At 38.7% G+C, this 20,307-nt stretch overlaps 1 protein-coding gene across 1 annotated transcript in view; it reads right to left on the minus strand.

The window, feature by feature from the left end:
* Positions 1-1,200: 1,200 nt before the first annotated feature.
* The window catches only part of LOC121387687 (pleckstrin homology domain-containing family A member 8-like), a 31,944-nt gene continuing 12,837 nt past the window's right edge, over positions 1,201-20,307 (minus strand). The window contains exons 6-12 of the mRNA XM_041518876.1: positions 20,255-20,292; positions 16,780-17,130; positions 11,654-11,739; positions 10,470-10,528; positions 5,470-5,600; positions 4,700-4,832; positions 1,201-2,471 (exon numbers count right to left, since the gene is read on the minus strand). Coding sequence (XP_041374810.1) covers positions 2,274-2,471; positions 4,700-4,832; positions 5,470-5,600; positions 10,470-10,528; positions 11,654-11,739; positions 16,780-17,130; positions 20,255-20,292 — 996 coding nt within the window. The 3' untranslated portion in view covers positions 1,201-2,273. The remainder of the gene's footprint in view (positions 2,472-4,699; positions 4,833-5,469; positions 5,601-10,469; positions 10,529-11,653; positions 11,740-16,779; positions 17,131-20,254; positions 20,293-20,307) is intronic.

Consider the following 20,307-nt stretch of genomic DNA (forward strand, 5'->3'; position numbering starts at 1 on the left):
GTTTAACGACACCACTAGAGCACATTGTTTTATTAATCATCGGCTGTTGGATGTCAAACACTTGGTAATTCTGACATATAGTCTTAGAGAGGAAACCTGCTAAGGGGTCTTTTATGTGCACTATCCCACAGACAGGACAGCACATACCACAGCCTTTGATATACCAATTGTCGTGCACTGGCTGAAATGAGAAATAGCCCAATGGGCCCACCCACGGACCAACTGCTCATCAAGCGAATGCTTTACCACTGAAATTGTTACATGAATGTTAAGAGTAGTTCGACAAAATGATTTAAATGTTTACATATTTCCAACTGGAGTATTTCATTTTGTTATGTATTGCATGCGATCATGACACCTACTATAACTGCATCAGGAAACATGGATCTAAAAGGGAAGTAACTCTTAATTGCACTCAATGAAGACACCTATTATAATTGCATCATTTCAATTTATTTTCGTGCTTATATCCAATTAAGGTTCAAGCACACTGTCCTGGGCACACACCTCAGCTATCTGGGCTCTGTCTGTCCAGAACAGTGGGTTAGTTGTTAGTTAGTTGTTAGTAGTTAATGAGAAAGAAGAGGGTGAAGTTGTCTTACACCAACCCATTGAGTTGTTAAAACTCACTCTGGGTTGGAGCCGGTACCTACAAGCCTCATGTCCAATGGCTTAACCACAAGATCAATATATATATTTGTATCAAGAAATATGGAACTGAAAGGGAAGTAACTCTGAATTGTACTCTTATCATAACACCAATAATAATTGCATCAAGATATATGGAACTGGAAGGGAAGTAACTCTGAATTGTACTCTTTATCATAACACCAATAATAATTGCATCAATATATATGGAACTGGAAGGGAAGTAACTCTGAATTGTACTCGATCATAACACCAATGATAATTTCATCAAGAAATATGGAAATGGAAGGGAAGTAACTGTGTATTGGATCATGAATCATGTAACAACTACGTAAAGGCCCATAGAGATATAGACAGAACCACATACCAGTTGTTTTACCATGTTATTTGTTACACAACTTTATAGTGCGCAAGAATATTATACCAAGAGACCAGTGGTGTAAATTTTGCTCACTATAAACTTGTACAGTAAATAACTTGGTAAAACAACTGGAATGTGGTTCTCTATTTGTTACATACCACCTTTCTATAGTATGATTAACAAAAGTTTAATTAAATAACACAACTTATTTCGTCTGGAACGTTTGTTGAATTTATGGAATTGATGGAACACTGAGCGTCCTGGCTAGGAACATGATGTCATTTGGTCGAAAACACGTACTATGCATGCGAGATCTTGTATCACACATGTTCAATAATTTTTTTTATTTTATTGCACAGTCCGAATTATCTTTATTACTATAATGAGACTAAATGGGTATGTAATAAAACTTTGTATTGAACTGGATTACGAAACCGATAATAATTGCACCAAAACCCCTGGAACTAGAAGGGAGGTAACTCTGTACTGAACTCTGTTATGAAACTTGTACTCGATTGCTTGGTCAAAACGGTCGAGTGAACAATGCTTGGTCAAAACGGTCGAGTGAACAATGCTTGGTCAAAATGGTCCAGTGAACAATGCTTCGTCAAAACGGTCAATGAACAATGCTTGGTCAAACTGGGTGATTTAGAACATCACTAGTAGAAGGCCCCTCCCAAGAAAACTCCTAGATCCACCCTGTTGCATTTATATCTGTTCCTGTGAGTACTGTAGGAGAGAGGGACAATTAATCAACATGTCATTAGTATAATGTCTCCCCCTAGAAAGCTGCTGGATCCACCCCTGCCGTGTTTATATCCTGTGAGTCGAGGCTGTGAGTAGTGTACAAGTGAGGGACAATTAATCAACACATCATTAGTATAACGCCCCTCCCTAGAAAACTTCTGCATCCAAACTGTCATGTTTATATCTGTTCCTGTGAGTCAAGGTTGTGAGTAGTGTAGAAGTGAGTGATGATTAATCAACATGTCACTAGTAGAAGGCCCCTCCCTAGAAAACTCCTGGATCCACCCCTGCCATCTTTATATCTGTTCCTTTGAGTAATGTAGAAGAGAGGGACAGTTAATCAACACGTCATTAGTATAAGGCCCCTCCCTAGAAAACTCCTGGATCCGCCCTGTCATATCTATATCTGTTCCTGTGAGTCGAGGCTGTGAATAGTGTAGAAGAGAGCGATGATTAATCAACACGTCATTAGTATAAAGCCCCTCCCTAGAAACCTCCTGGATTCACCCAGTCATGTTCAGATCTGTTCCTGTGAGTCGAGGCTGTGAGTACTGTAGAAGTGAGTGACGACCTGAATCACATGACTCAGTGAGCGTGAGAAGTGCTCAATGTCCTCCATGAGCGACACGTGGAATAGCGCGCTCTGCGAGTCGCAGTTGCCCACGCTCAGATGAGACACAAACGTCTCCCGGTATGGCAGAGCCTTGACAGCTACCTGAAATAACAAGCAAGCATTGTGAGAGTACGGCTACAGCAATACACATCTCCTATCAGACCCAACACATTTTCGCATCTCCTAAGTAAACTGGCATGAAAGTCAAACCTGATGATTAATGAAAGAAAGAAAGAAATGTTTTATTTAACGACGCACTCAACACATTTTATTTACGGTTATATTGCATCAGATACATGGTTAAGGACCACACAGATTTTGAGAGGAAACCCGCTGTCGCCACTACATGGGCTACTCTTTCTGATTAACAGCAAGGGATCTTTTATTTGTGCTTCTTACAGGCAGGATAGCACAAACCATGGCCTTTGTTGAACTAGTTATGGATCACTGATCGGTGCAAGTGGTTTACACCTACCCACTGAGCCTTGCGGAGCACTCACTCAAGGTTTGGAGTCGGTATCTGGATTAAAAATCCCATGCCTCGACTGGGATCCGAACCCAGTACGTACCAGCCTGTAGACCGATGGCCTAACCACGACGCCCGGTCTGATGATTAATGATTCAGTGTGCTCTAGTGATGTCGTTAAAGAAAACTAAATGTAGACTACGAGTCGAATGATCAAAGGGTTGATTAATTGGGGCAGGACATAGCTCAGTGGTGAAACGCCCGCCTGATGCGCGGTCGGTCTAGGATCGATCCCCGTTGGTGGGCCCATTGGGCTATTTGTCGTTCCAGCCAGTGCACCACGACTGGTATATCAAAGACCATGGTATGTACTATCCTGTCTGTGGGATGGTGCATATAAAAGATCCCTTGTTGCTAATCGAAGAGAGTAGCCCATGAAGTGGCGACAATGGGTTTCTTCTCTCAAAATCTGTGTGGTCCTTAACCATATGTCAGACGCCATATAACCGTAAATATAATGTGTTGAGTGCGTCGTTAAATAAAACATTCCTTTCTTTCCGATGATTAATTAGTCAATGTGCTCTAGTGGTTTTGTTAAACAACAACAACTTTAAGTGAAGACTATGTGCCAGAATTCATTACCAAATGTTTAACATCCAATAGCTGATGATTATTTAAGCAGTGTGCTCTAGTGGTGTTGTTAAACAAAACAATCAAACTGTAGACTATGTGTCTAAATTACCAAATGTTTGACATTCAATATTTTGTTTTGTTTAACAACATCACTAGAGCACATTGATTTATTGAATCATCGGCTATTGGATGTCAAACATTTGGTAATTTTGACATATAGTCTTAGAGAAGAAACCTGCTATATTTTTTCATCAGTAGCAAGGGATCTTTTATATGCACCATCCCACAGCTTTTTATATACCAGCCATAGTGCACTGGCTGGAACGAGACATAGCCCAATAGGCCCACCAACGGGGATCGATCCCAACCGACCGCATATCAAGCGAGTGCTTTACCAATGGACTAGGTCCCGCCCCTAGACTGGATAATAACAGGCTGAATTGTAAATATATGTACTAATACATCTACAGTTGAATACTGTTGGCTCGAACCCCGTTGGTGCTCAAGAAAGTGTTTGACCCATTGGGTAGTTCGACCTAACCATTCGGTCAACAACATGCATGTGTAACTCGGGACTTTGCTTTTGGTTCGAGCGTTAAAGTGCATCTGATCCTTCAGAGTTTGACCGAATGAGAGTCTACTGTATACACAAAGCACCATTCCACAGACAGGGTAGTACATACCACGGACTTTGAAATACCAGTCGTAGTGCACTGGCTGGAATGAGAAATAGCCCAATGGGTCTACTGATGGAGATCGATCTGAGACTGACTGCGCATCAAGCGAGTGCTTTACCACTGGGCTACATCCTACCCTATAGATGATAACATAAGAAAGAAGGAAGGAAATGTTTTATTTAACGACGCACTCAACACATTTAATTGACGGTTATATAGCGTCCGACATATGGTTAAAGACCACAGAGAGGAAACCCGCTGTCGCCACTTCATGGACTACTCTTTGCAATTAGCAGCAAGGGATCTTTTATATGCACCATCCCACAGACAGGATAGTGCATACCACAGCCTTTGTTACACCAGTTGTGGAGCACTGGCTGGAACAAGAAATAGCCCAATGGGTCCACTGACGAGGATCGATCCTAGACCGACCACAAATCAAGTGAGTGCTTTACCACTGGATTACATCCTGCCCTATTGATGATAGTGTACAAGAGTCACAGTCCTGAGGTATCACTGAAAACCCCCAGAAGGAAAACCCAAACGATACTCACAGCGAAGACGCCTTTAACCACCCAGCCGTGGAAGGGTTTCAGCGAGCGACTGTAAGCGTTGGCGGCACACAGCGTCAGGTCAGTCTCCCCCGAACAGAACTCTCGCAGGAACTCAAGAATAAACTCCAACCCTCTGAAAATACCAGAAAATACCCCGACAATATCAGAAAACTTTCTCACTGAGAAAATGTGTTATGAGTGACCGCTTTCTCACTGAGAAAATATGTTATGAGTGACCGCTTTCTCACTGAGAAAATGTGTTACGAGTGACCACCTTCTCACTGAGAAAATATGTTATGAGTGACCACTTTCTCACTGAGAAAATGTTAAGAGTGACCACTTTCTTATTGAGAAAATATGTTATGAGTGACAGCTTTCTCACTGAGAAAATGTGTTACGAGTGACCACTTTCTCACTGAGAAAATATGTTATGAGTGACCACTTTCTCACTGAGAAAATGTTAAGAGTGACCACTTTCTTATTGAGAAAATATGTTATGAGTGACAGCTTTCTCACTGAGAAAATATGTTATGAGTGACCGCTTTCTCACTGAGAAAATATTATGAGTGACCGCTTTCTCACTGAGAAAATATGTTATGAGTTACCGCTGAGGTAATAAATACATACAACACTATCTTCTTCAATATATATTATAAACATCCTCACCTCTTTAACCAGAGCAGTGTGACTGTGGTGGAGTTGGTGTTTTGTCTGAAATCCACCTCATACACCACTATCTTCTTCAATATATAAATTATAAACATCCTCACCTCTTTAACCAGAGCAGTGCGACTGTGGCGGAGTTGGAGTCTGTGTTTTGTTTGTGGTCCACCTCATACAACACCATCTTCTGCAGTGTCTGAAACCTCGTTGTGTCAGTGGAATACTTGTGCTGAATTTTCTGAAATAACAAAGTTCAATAATTACACAGCTCACTTGACACGAGGAGAGGACATATCTAGACCAGGAGCCTAATTCAACAAAGCTCTCTTAGGCTCTCTTAATCAACAACACAGGTCTAATTCACAAAGCTCTCTTAATCAACATCACAGGTCTAATTCACAAAGCTCTCTTAATCAACATCACAGGTCTAATTCACAAAGCTCTCTTAATCAACATCACAGGTCTAATTCACAAAGCTCTCTTAATCAACATCACAGGTCTAATTCACAAAGCTCTCTTAAGTAACATCACAGGTCTAATTCACAAAGCTCTCTTAATCAACAATACAGGTCTAATTCCTGTGAAAGCTCTCTTACTCAACATCACAGGTCTAATTCACAAAGCTATCATAGGCTCTCTTAATCAATATCACAGGTATAATTCACAAAGCTCTCTTACTCAACAACACAGGCCTAATTCACAAAGCTCTCTTACTCAACATCACAGGTCTAATTCACAAAGCTATCATAGGCTCTCTTAATCAATATCACAGGTATAATTCACAAAGCTCTCTTACTCAACAACACAGGCCTAATTCACAAAGCTCTCTTACTCAACATCACAGGTCTAATTCACAAAGCTATCATAGGCTCTCTTAATCAACATCACAGGTATAATTCACAAAGCTCTCTTACTCAACAACACAGGTCTAATTCACAAAGCCCTCTTACTCAACATCACAGTTCTAATTCACAAAGCTCTCTTAATCAACAACACAGGCCTAATTCACAAAGCTCTCTTAAGTAACATCACAGGTCTAATTCACAAAGCTATCATAGGCTCTCTTAATCAACATCACAGGTCTAATTCACAAAGCTATCATAGGCTCTCTTAATCAACATCACAGGTCTAATTCACAAAGCTATCATAGGCTCTCTTAATCAACATCACAGGTCTAATTCACAAAGCTATCATAGGCTCTCTTAATCAACATCACAGGTCTAATTCACAAAGCTATCATAGGCTCTCTTAATCAACATCACAGGTCTAATTCACAAAGCTATCATAGGCTCTCTTAATCAACATCACAGGTCTAATTCACAAAGCTATCATAGGCTCTCTTAATCAACATCACAGGTATAATTTACAAAGCTATCATAGGCTCTCTTAATCAACATCACAGGTATAATTTACAAAGCTATCATAGGCTCTCTTAATCAACATCACAGGTCTAATTCACAAAGCTCTCTTAATCAACATCACAGGTCTAATTCACAAAGCTCTCTTAGGCTCTCTTAATCAACATCACAGGTCTAATTCACAAAGCTATCATAGGCTCTCTTAATCAACATCACAGGTCTAATTCACAAAGCTATCATAGGCTCTCTTAATCAACATCACAGGCCTAATTCACAAAGCTATCATAGGCTCTCTTAATCAACATCACAGGCCTAATTCACAAAGCTATCATAGGCTCTCTTAATCAACATCACAGGCCTAATTCACAAAGCTATCATAGGCTCTCTTAATCAACATCACAGGTCTAATTCACAAAGCTATCATAGGCTCTCTTAATCAACATCACAGGTCTAATTCACAAAGCTATCATAGGCTCTCTTAATCAACATCACAGGTATAATTCACAAAGCTATCATAGGCTCTCTTAATCAATATCACAGGTATAATTCACAAAGCTCTCTTACTCAACATCACAGGTCTAATTCACAAAGCTCTCTTACTCAACATCACGGGTCTAATTCACAAAGCTATCATAGGCTCTCTTAATCAATATCACAGGTATAATTCACAAAGCTCTCTTACTCAACATCACAGGTCTAATTCACAAAGCTCTCGTAGGCTCTTTTAATCAACATCATAGGCCTAATTCACAAAGCTATCATAGGCTCTTTTAATCAACATCACAGGTCTAATTTACAAAGCTATCATAGGCTCCCTTAATCAACACCACAGGTCTAATTCACAAAGCTATCATAGGCTCTCTTAATCAACATCACAGGTCTAATTCACAAAGCTCTCGTAGGCTCTTTTATTCAACATCATAGGTCTAATTCACAAAGCTCTCGTAGGCTCTTTTAATCAACATCACAGGTCTAATTCACAAAGCTATCATAGGCTCCCTTAATCAACATCACAGGTCTAATTCACAAAGCTCTCGTAGGCTCTTTTAATCAACATCACAGGTCTAATTCACAAAGCTATCATAGGCTCTTTTAATCAACATCATAGGCCTAATTCACAAAGCTATCATAGGCTCTCTTAATCAACATCACAGGTCTAATTCACAAAGCTCTCGTAGGCTCTCTTAATCAACATCATAGGTCTAATTCACAAAGCTCTCGTAGGCTCTTTTAATCAACATCACAGGTCTAATTCACAAAGCTATCATAGGCTCTCTTAATCAACATCACAGGTCTAATTCACAAAGCTCTCGTAGGCTCTTTTAATCAACATCACAGGTCTAATTCACAAAGCTATCATAGGCTCTCTTAATCAACATCACAGGTCTAATTCACAAAGCTCTCGTAGGCTCTTTTAATCAACATCACAGGTCTAATTCACAAAGCTATCATAGGCTCTTTTAATCAACATCATAGGCCTAATTCACAAAGCTATCATAGGCTCTCTTAATCAACATCACAGGTCTAATTCACAAAGCTATCATAGGCTCTTTTAATCAACATCATAGGCCTAATTCACAAAGCTCTCTGTCTCCAGTCTTTTTGCACTGCACCACAAGTTCGAACGAATGTAATATTTATTACAGGGATCTAATAGTTATTAAAAATTAACCTGAAAATGCTATATCTTGCTTTTGAAAAAAACCAAAAAGTAATTTCTCAAATCCAAATCTACATTTTACAATTATTCTAGAAAACAAATGTTTATTTTTTTAAAAATTAGTATGATCTCCCTAACAGCCAATCTGCCGAGTAGAATCCTCCTGGAATTCACCTGAGAGGAATTTCCCAGCCAAACAAATGAATGGAATTCTTGATTAGCGCATCACATGGGTTGAATTTTCTGTTTGCGAGTCAATATCATTGAAAACATTACTATAACATTTGCTAAAACATTTATATAATGTTTTTTATGACATTTTGGTGTTCGCACTCCTTCCCCGACGACACAGCTGATGTAAAAAAATAAAAAAATAAAAAATATAGATGTTAAAATTTAAGGTTAGATTAATTTTTGGTTTCATTCAAGAATGCAAACATATAATGTTCTTTTATTAGTCAGAACTGCACTAAACTTAAAGCTCAATATTTATTATTACTACAAAATGATAATATTCACTAAAGTGGTGGTCAGTTCTAAAATACACCCAAATGTGAGAGGTACTCGCTTGATGTGACGTTGGTTTGGGATCAATCCCCGTTGGCGAGTCCACTGGACTGTTTCTCATTCCTGCCAATGCACCACGACTGGTATATCAAAGGCTGTGGTATGTGCTATCTTGTCTATGGAATGGTGCATATAAAAGATCCCTTGCTACTAATGGAAAAACGTAGCGAGTTTCCTCTTTAAGATTATATGATCAAATGTTTGACATCCAATAGCCGATGATTAATAAGTCAATGTGCTTTAGTCGCAGGCTAACTCTGGATCTACTAAACTTCAAAAATTGCAGAAACCCCGATATTTTCTTGCAAAGTATCAATTATTTCATAAAATTATTTCGCCAAATCAAAATAAAATTCGCCAATTGTTTTTGAAATTCTCAACTGGCGAATTTGGTGAGTGCCACAGCTAGCCCTGAGTGGTGTCATTAAAAAAACCCCACACTTTAACACCCAATGTTGACAAGAGTTCTAACAGAGGAAATACTCATTAACTCACTTTAATATTGCCTGCACAATCCATCTTTAACACCCAATGTTGACAAGAGTTCTAACAGAGGAAATACTCATTAACTCACTTTAATATTGCCTGCACAATCCATCTTTAACACCCAATGTTGACAAGAGTTCTAACAGAGGAAATACTCATTAACTCACTTTAATACTGCCTGCACAATCCATCTTTAACACCCAATGTTGACAAGAGTTCTAACAGAGGAAATACTCATTAACTCACTTTAATATTGCCTGCACAATCCATCTTTAACACCCAATGTTGACAAGAGTTCTAACAGAGGAAATACTCATTAACTCACTTTAATATTGCTTGCACAATCCATCTTTAACACCCAATGTTGACAAGAGTTCTAACAGAGGAAATACTCATTAACTCACTTTCATATTGCCTGCACAATCCATCTTTAACACCCAATGTTGACAAGAGTTCTAACAGAGGAAATACTCATTAACTCACTTTAATACTGCCTGCACAATCCATCTTTAAAACCCAATGTTGACAAGAGTTCTAACAGAGGAAATACTCATTAACTCACTTTAATATTGCCTGCACAATCCATCTTTAACACCCAATGTTGACAAGAGTTCTAACAGAGGAAATACTCATTAACTGACTTTAATATTGCCTGCAAAATCCATCTTTAACACCCAATGTTGACAAGAGTTCTAACAGAGGAAATACTCATTAACTGACTTTAATATTGCCTGCAAAATCCATCTTTAACACCCAATGTTGACAAGAGTTCTAACAGAGGAAATACTCATTAACTCACTTTAATATTGCCTGCACAATCCATCTTTAACACCCAATGTTGACAAGAGTTCTAACAGAGGAAATACTCATTAACTCACTTTAATATTGCCTGCACAATCCATCTTTAACACCCAATGTTGACAAGAGTTCTAACAGAGGAAATACTCATTAACTCACTTTAATATTGCCTGCACAATCCATCTTTAACACCCAATGTTGACAAGAGTTCTAACAGAGGAAATACTCATTAACTCACTTTCATATTGCCTGCAAAATCCATCTTTACGGGAGCAAATGCTGTACTGTGTAATTTATCTGAAAAACAAATATTTTTGTAACATTTTATTTGGAATAAAGTTTCTATTAATTTATCCCCTTTCATTTCTCACCTTTGAATTCCATCTTATATGTTTCCGATCTGACAACTCCTTCTGTCTTTCAACTTCTTTCGCTGTCCACCTTCACATCCCAGTCCTTGTCTCTCCAACCACAACAGGTGATTGTCTCTTGTGGCTATCAATGCCACACACCTGCCATTTCCCAACAACTTTATCTGTAGGCTTAGTTTGACCACTTCGGAAGGAAGGAAATGTTTTATTTAATGATGCACTCAACACATTTTATTTAAGGTTATATGGAGTCAGACATATGGTTACGGACCACATAGATATTGAGAGGAAACCCGCTGTCGCCACTTCATGGGCTACTCTTTTATATACACCATCCCACAGACAGGATGGCACATACCATGGCCTTTGATATACACCATCCCACAGACAGGATAGCACATACCATGGCCTTTGATATACCAGTCGTGGTGCACTGGCTGAAACAAGAACTAGCCCAATGGGCCCACTGACGGGGATCGATCCCAGGTCCACTTCGGAGAGTGTTCAGGAGTTACTTCTGGTATTGTTAAGAGGCTACTATGCTCCCCTACTACCAGCGGTCATTAGTTAGTGATGTGGGTCAGACCAGCTTTATTAGCGGCAGAGGACGAGGAAGCCAGGTGTGTGCAGGGTAGTACACAGAGACTGCACCCGTGGAGGAAGTTGAGACAGGTAGGCGATGGTGTGAACAGCTCAGAAGACAAGAGTTGGAAAAGATTGATTTTTAAAGAGGAGCTAGAGCTTAAAAACACTAAAACTGGGGGATGAGGGTGGGGGGGGGGGGGGGCAGGATATTCATATTTACAAAATAAACTGAAATGCATTTGACAACTTTTTTTCACTAGACATCGGGAATGGCGATAGTAGTTATGTATTAGCCCAACATTGAATATCACTAGCTATGGGAGTGAGGCTACCATAACCTAGAAGCCCTGTGTGTAGTGCGCGATACAACAAAAGAGAAAATACATTTTATCAAGAACAATGGCTGCATTTTATAGTCATGACACATGAATGGTAGGTGAGCATTATGTGAGTAAAAAGAACTCACCAAATAATGGAAGCAGAGATCGGCATGCATCAAGATATGGCTCGACAGGAATGCCATTATCCTCTTCAAACATGAGATCTGTAAAACTTTACAACACACAAACAATTACATTTAATTTAGCTTTTATCTGTATAGTGTATAGATCTGTAAAACTTTACAACACAGAGTGAAATTACATTTAATTTAGGTTTTATCTATATAGTGTATAGATCTGTTAAAAGTTTACAACACAGAGTCAGTTACATTAGGTTTTATCTGTATAGTGTATAGATCTGTTAAAAGTTTACAACACAGAGTCAAATTACATTAGGTTTTATCTGTATAGTGTATAGATCTGTTAAAACTTTACAACACAGAGTCAATTACATTAGGTTTTATCTGTATAGTGTATAGATCTGTAAAACTTTACAACACAGAGTCAATTACATTAGGTTTTATCTATATAGTGTATAGATCTGTTAAAAGTTTACAACACAGAGTCAAATTACATTAGGTTTTATCTGTATAGTGTATAGATCTGTTAAAACTTTACAACACAGAGTCAATTACATTAGGTTTTATCTGTATAGTGTATAGATCTGTAAAACTTTACAACACAGAGTCAATTACATTAGGTTTTATCTGTATAGTGTATAGATCTGTAAAACTTTACAACACAGAGTCAATTACATTAGGTTTTATCTGTATAGTGTATAGATCTGTTAAAACTTTACAACACAGAGTCAATTACACTAGGTTTTATCTGTATAGTGTATAGATCTGTTAAACTTTACAACACAGAGTCAATTACATTAGGTTTTATCTGTATAGTGTATAGATCTGTAAAACTTTACAACACAGAGTCAATAGAGGTATTTCGCATTCCTATTGCGCATGCGTGCAAAGAGTAACGTCCCTTGACAAAATAGACTGAAACTAGTCTATTTACAAATTGGGGGGCGTGACAGACAGGTTGTTATGAGTGACTTGAGTAGCTTCGTAGGAGACTTTTAAACTTTGGCAACTAACATGTACATATTTCGAATTAGATGGTATAATGGCCGTAGAAAATGGTCCGCTGAAATTTACAGCGGAATGGTTCAAATTAAAGGGACATTCCTGAGTTTGCTGCATTGTAGGATGTTTCCGACTAATAAAATATTTCTACGATTAAGTTTACATATTAAATATATTTTCTTGTTTAGAATACCAGTGTCTGTATATTCAATGTGTTTCTGATCGTTTTAATATTTGTAAGAAGCCCAGACTGGATTTTGTCTTCAAATAACTTCGTACATAAGAAAAAACAATATTTTAGGAAATAAGATGAAATTTAACATAGTACAAATATTAGAACGATCAGAAACACGTTTAATATACAGCCACTGATATTTTATGCAGAAAAATATATTTGATATGTAATTACAATCGTTAAAATGTCTGTTAGTCGATAACATCTTAAAAATTGCAGCAAACTCGGCAATGTCCCTTTAAAAATCAGTTCAACAACTTGGACAAAGTCTCTATGCGACTCGTACCCAAGGGTTTTGATAACGCCAGATTAAAAGATTATCTCGTAAAAAGTACAAACAAAACAGTTGACAGATTCCATAGGTTATGGCATTGACAGGTTATGGCATCGATCGATATATATATTTGAGAGAGAGAGAGAGAGAGAGAGAGAGAGAGAGAGAGAGAGAGAGAGAGAGAGAGAGAGAGAGAGAGAGAGTATACACACACACACACACATATATATATATACATACACACACTCAGTCAAACCTGTCTTAAGCGGCCACACAAGGGAGTAGATAAACGTGGCTGATTAAGACAGGTGGCCGCTGAGTACAGGTTGCCACATATATAGTCTTTAAAACATTTGTAGTTGTTTCTTGTTTTACCGTCTGTACTGCTAATTAACGGATTTGTGCTTCATAGTTGACTATAAATCAACTTTTGACATGTTGTCTCCTTCAGAAATAATGCAAATAGAATATATTAAATTAACCGTTCTCCACAATTTTGTTTTCTTTTTCCATTTAATTCCGACTTCATGCGATGTATTGTTATAGTAAGTGAATCTACAAATGTCAAGCGTAGCCTGCCCAGAGGCAATTAGATGCATGTCAGATTCATACTTCCTTAATTGATACACAGTGGAGATGTCGGGACTGAATGGGTACTAGTATTCCTAAAGGTGTGAAGATCAGTTATTTGCTGCACCTTATCGCTGTTGTTAAAATATCCCTTTTATATAAGAGTAAAACTTTACTGTGGCCGCTTAATGCAGGTATTTTAGCGATTCGGAATCCGATTTAGGTGGCCGCTGGTCGCGTTAGACAGGTGACCGCTTATTACAGGTGCATTTACATTATAAATCGTTTGGGAGGAAAAAAGTGGCCGCTTAAGGCAGGTGACTGCTGAGTACAGGTGGCCACTAGGACAGGTTTGACTGTATATATATACATATATATATATATATCAGAAGGTGTTTTGTTGCATTTTTCTTAGTGTCTATCTAATTGGGAAAAGTTAAAAAAAGGAATTGATTTTATGCTGTTACATGTATATCCATAAAGTGGGAATTTTAAAAAAGGGGGATTTGAGGGGAGGGGGGGGGGTTGAAGGTAGGTGCCATTCTGTTTACCCATACACACATTTTTATACAGTGTCAACATGAACGCATTGGGTATTATACAAAATATATTTATTTTCTTTACTGTTAATGTGTTTTCCACCATATCTAAGTATATAAAATAGTAGACGGACCTGTGTAGGAACGTCCTGTACAGAGCCGTCATCACTCTATATATATTCATATATCATTATTATTATTATTATTATTATTATTATTATTATTATTATTATTATTATTATAGTGTCTGTTATTTCTTTTACGTTCATCGGGGTATAAACAAAATAAATCATCCGTAAATTGTGTGAATCGGCGAAGCCGTTCTCACATAAGTTTGCATATATATATATATATATATATATATATATATATATATTCTGTTGAGTATTGTCCGAAATATACATATATTTTCTGTATATACAAAATATATATTTATTTATTTTATTTGTTTACTACCATATCTAAGTAGAGAATACTAGACCGCCCTGTATAGGAACGTTATGTACATAGCTGTCCTGACTACATATATTTTTTATATATTTACACACGCCACGTTATATATTTTATCGAGTATAATTCGAAATATACATATATTTTCTTTATATACAAAATATATATTTATTTTCTTTACTGTTAATGTGTTTTCCACCATATCTAAGTATACTAGACCGCCCTGTGTAGGAACGTCCTGTACAGAACCGGTAAGGATTTTGGTCCCTTATGCGCTCACTGGCTTCCCTCCTACAAAATGTACCGAACAAACCCTCGTACTTAGAGTAACATTAAACTCGTTTTCTACGTGAAACGATTACCCACAAACGTTTCCGATATCCATTGGCTGGATATTGATGGAAGGATAACGAATTTCCCGGACATATGCGATTGGAACAGTTAATAATTGAACAATGGTCGTGGCCTCCCATTGCTTTTGCCCCCCAATTTGCAGATAGGTCTATTTTGGCGAGATCTCGCGGTTTGCGTCCTCGAGTAACTCTGCAACGGGCACATGCGCAGTGGAATGAGAAAGAGGTCTATTACATTAGGTTTTATCTGTATAGTGTATAGATCTGTTAAACTTTACAACACAGAGTCAATTACATTAGGTTTTATCTGTATAGTGTATAGATCTGTAAAACTTTACAACACACAGTCAATTACATTAGGTTTTATCTGTATAGTGTATAGATCTGTAAAACTTTACAACACAAAGTCAATTACATTAGGTTTTATCTGTATAGTGTATAGATCTGTAAAACTTTACAACACAGAGTCAATTACATTAGGTTTTATCTGTATAGTGTATAGATCTGTTAAACTTTACAACACACTGTCAATTACATTAGGTTTTATCTGTATAGTGTATAGATCTGTAAAACTTTACAACACAAAGTCAATTACATTAGGTTTTATCTGTATAGTGTATAGATCTGTAAAACTTTACAACACAGAGTCAATTACATTAGGTTTTATCTGTATAGTGTATAGATCTGTAAAACTTTACAACACAGAGTCAATTACATTAGGTTTTATCTGTATAGTGTATAGATCTGTAAAACTTTACAACACAGAGTCAATTACATTAGGTTTTATCTGTATAGTGTATAGATCTGTAAAACTTTACAACACAGAGTCAATTACATTAGGTTTTATCTGTATAGTGTATAGATCTGTAAAACTTTACAACACAGAGTCAATTACATTTAATTTATGGTCATGGTTCACTGGCTGGAACAAGAAACAGCCCACACACATATTGAGAGAGGAAACCCACTGTTGCCATTTCATGGGCTACTCTTTTTGATTAGCAGCAAGGGATCTTTTATATGTACCATCCCACAAACAGGGTATTTCATACCACAGCCTTTGATAAACCAGTCATGGTGGAATGGCTGGAATGAGAAATAGCCCAATGGGCCGACGGGGATTGATCCCACACCGACCACGCATTGAGCGAGTGCTGTACCACATCCCAATTCGCCCCACACCCCCCACCGATGATGATCGAACCCAAACCGACCTTGCATGAAGCAAGTTCTTTAACAAAGGGCTGTGTCCCACCCCTCATATTATTATATGCATGTTAGAGTAGCTAGGAACATTATAAAAAGAAATGTTGGGAATTTGCATGGAATTTGTTTGTCATGACTCGTCATCATGTGGAGCAAAGACTGAAAGTTAAAAATACTGAAATGGGCCCACCGACAGGGATCGATCCGAAACCGACTGCGCATCAAGCGAGCTCTTTACCACTGGGTCACGATGTGGAGCAAAGACTGAAAATTAGAAATACTGAAATGGGCCCACCGACAGGGATCGACCCGAAACCGACTGCACATCAAGCGAGCTCTTTACCACTGGACTACGATGTGGAGCAAAGACTGAAAATTAGAAATACTGAAATGGGCCCACCGACAGGGATCGACCCGAAACCGACTGCACATCAAGCGAGCTCTTTACCACCGATGTGGAGCAAAGACTGAAAATTAGAAAGACTCAATCACCCCATCCCTACCTAGGAGACATTTCTGAGAAGAATGTTGGAAGTTTGCTGTCAATTGCATCCTTAAACTCTTCCACACTGTCTGCTTCTTTGGCTAAACTTTGACCTGAGGATATTTCCATAATGCTGTCCGACAGACTGCGACCAGCCAACTGACTGTGACCTGTCGTTGATGAACCCCGAACTGTCAACTCGTTAGACGTAGAACGGTCATCTGGGATAGAATGAGATTTGAGAAGCGTTGCACCATTGGTCATTTCAGTCAGCGACTGGTCAGAAAATGAGCTCTCTGATGATATCCGCAGTCTCCGCCTTGACCCACTTTCCAAGACACTCAAGTGCGATGTACGAGACTGACGAGGTCTAAAAACAAAGAAAAAAAGAAATGTTTTATTCAACGACGTACTCAACTCATTGTATTTACGGTTATATGGTGTCAGACATATGGTTACGGACCACACAAATATTGAGAGAGGAAACCCGCTGTCGCCACTTCATGGGCTACTCTTTTCGATTAGCAGCAAGGGATCTTTTATATGCACCATCCCACAGACAGGGTAGTACATACCACAGCCTTTGATATACCAGTCGTGGTTTAGGGTACCAAGGCAAAGGATGGGCCAACATGGTCAATGAGGAGGAGGAACCAAGGCAGATGAGAAGGACTTAAACAATTATATATACCCACCTTTTCTATGTAATCCATGTTTAAAAAAAAAAAAGAAAAAAATCCACACATTATGGTATTAATACTGGACCTTCAGTCTGACTAGAGACCAAATTTTTTGGGAGGGGAGGAGGGGAGGAGGGAAGGGGGCTGGATCATACTGTAAAAATATTGTACCCATTTAAAAATGGTACAAGCTACCACTAGTGATTTTACAAGGATCTACCAATGTGATAATCCATTATAAAGATCAATAAGCGACTGTGTCTGAAAACGTTAATACTGTAATTGGTCCTCCAGTTTAGAAGATGGAACTGATGTAAGCACTTGTCAGTTCGTCCAGGGGGCGGGACGTAGCCCAGTGGTACAGCGCTCGCTCAATGTGCGGTCGGTCTGGGATTGATCCCAGTCGGTGGCCCATTTGGCTATTTCTCGTTCCAGCCAGTGCACCATGACTGGTATATCAACGGCTGTGGTATGTACCACCCTGTCTGTGGTATGGTGCATATAAAACATCCCTTGCTGCTAATCGAAAAAAATAGCAGCCTATACAGTGGCGACAGCGGGTTTCCTCTCTCAATAGCTGTGTGGTCCTTAACCATATGTTTGATGCCATATAACCATAAATATAATGTGTTGAGTGCGTAGTTAAATAAAATATTTCCTTTCCTTGTCAGTTCGTCCTGACAAGTGAAAATCTGCTCAGACAAGCAAAATGTAGCTCAATAGTTATCCAGTGGACAAGTAATAATTTGCAATGCAGTTTAATTCTGAGGAATCAAAAATACAGTCCTCGTACTTGAATCAAACCAAACTATATTTGGACAAATGAATAATCATCGAGTATATTTCTAGATGTACACTGTACTTAAACTAGTGAACAATTCTGCTTATTTCTATTGCTGTTGGGTTTGTTTGTTTGTTTTCATGTGTACATTAAGAAAAAAGGAAATGTTGTATTTAATGACGTACTCACCACATTTTATTTACAGTTATATGGTGTCAGACATATGGTTAAAGACCACACAGATATTGAGAGAAGAAACCCGCTGTCACCACTTCATGGGCTACTCTTTTCGATTAGCAGCAAGGGATCTTTCATATGCACCATCCCACAGACAGGACAGTACATACCATCGTCTTTGATATACCAGTCGTGGTTTACTGGCTGGAATGAGGTGTATATTAAAAAAACCCATATTAAATAGTTAATAAAAATAAAATTAGCCATTTGTAGGATGCACATGTCCTTATAAAAAGTTTGTTCTGTTTAACAACACCACTACAGCACATTGATTTATTTATAATCGGGTATTGGATGTAAAACAATTTGGTAATTTTTAAATCATGCTAATTTTCCGAAATCCCATCAAACATGGGACCCTGGCGAAAAAAATCCTGAATAAATGCCTGGCACCATCCCACAGACAGGATAGCACATACCACGGCCATTGATACACTAGTCGTGGTGCACTGGCTGGAGCGAGAAATAGCGCAATGGGCCCACCGACAGGATAGTGCATACCACGGCCATTGATACACTAGTCGTGGTACACTGGCTGGAGCGAGAAATAGCGCAATGGGCCCACCGACGGGATAGTACATACCACGGCCATTGATACACTAGTCGTGGTGCACTGGCTGGAACTAGAAATAGCGCAATGGGTCCACCGACGGGGATCGATCCCAAGCTGGCCGTGCATCAGGCAGATGCTTTACCACTGGGCTAAATCCCGACACTTACAATTAAAATCATTTTCAAATAATTCTCACTGATTGTCATTTGTGTAACTGACAGTTGATCGGTTGCTGCAAGCCGATTATAATGGAAGGAAGGAAGGAAATGTTTTATTTAAAGACGCACTCAACACATTTTATTTACGGTTATATGGCGTCAGACATATGGTTAAGGACCACGCAGATATTGAGAGGAAAACCGCTGTCGCCACTTCATGGGCTACTCATTTCGATTAGCAGCAAGGGATCCTTTATATGCACCATCCCACATACCGGATAGTACATACCATGGCCTTTTTTGGAGCACTGGCTGGAACGAGAAATAGCCAAATGGGTCCACCGACGGGGATTGATCCTAAACCGACAGCCCATCAAGTGAACGGTTTATCACTGGGCTGCGTCCTGCACCTAGATCATAATGGATGATTGATGATGAAATTCCGGATGATGCCCACCACTAGTTACCAGTGCCTTCTGCCGCTCCGGATTGAAAAAAAAACAAAATCTCGCAGTATACAGTCAGCTAGTGAAAACATCTCACAGTATACAGTCAGCTAGTGAAAACATCTCGCAGTATACAGTCAGCTAGTGAAAACATCTCGCAGTATACAGTCAGCTAGTGAAAACATCTCGCAGTATACAGTCAGCTAGTGAAAACATCTCGCAGTATACAGTCAGCTAGTGAAAACATCTCGCAGTATACAGTCAGCTAGTGAAAACATCTCGCAGTATACAGTCAGCTAGTGAAAACATCTCGCAGTATACAGTCAGCTAGTGAAAACATCTCGCAGTATACAGTCAGCTAGTGAAAACATCTCGCATTATACAGTCAGTTAGTGAAAACATCTCGCAGTATACAGTCAGCTAGTGAAAACATCTCGCAGTATACAGTCAGCTAGTGAAAACATCTCGCATTATACAGTCAGTTAGTGAAAACATCTCGCAGTATAGTCAGTCAGTCAGTGAAAAAATCTTGCAAAATACAGGCAGTTAGTGATAACAAAAGGAAATAAGAATTAATTACTTGATCTTGATGTCAGTACAAATATTTATGAGTTTATCTTTGCTAAAAACGTCACTTACTTTTCAGAACAATTGGACCAGGACACCGTCTTCGATCCCTGCAAGAAAGAATG

Source organism: Gigantopelta aegis, chromosome 13 (assembly GCF_016097555.1).
Source record: "Gigantopelta aegis isolate Gae_Host chromosome 13, Gae_host_genome, whole genome shotgun sequence".
In the NCBI taxonomy this organism is placed as follows: Eukaryota; Metazoa; Mollusca; class Gastropoda; order Neomphalida; family Peltospiridae; genus Gigantopelta; species Gigantopelta aegis.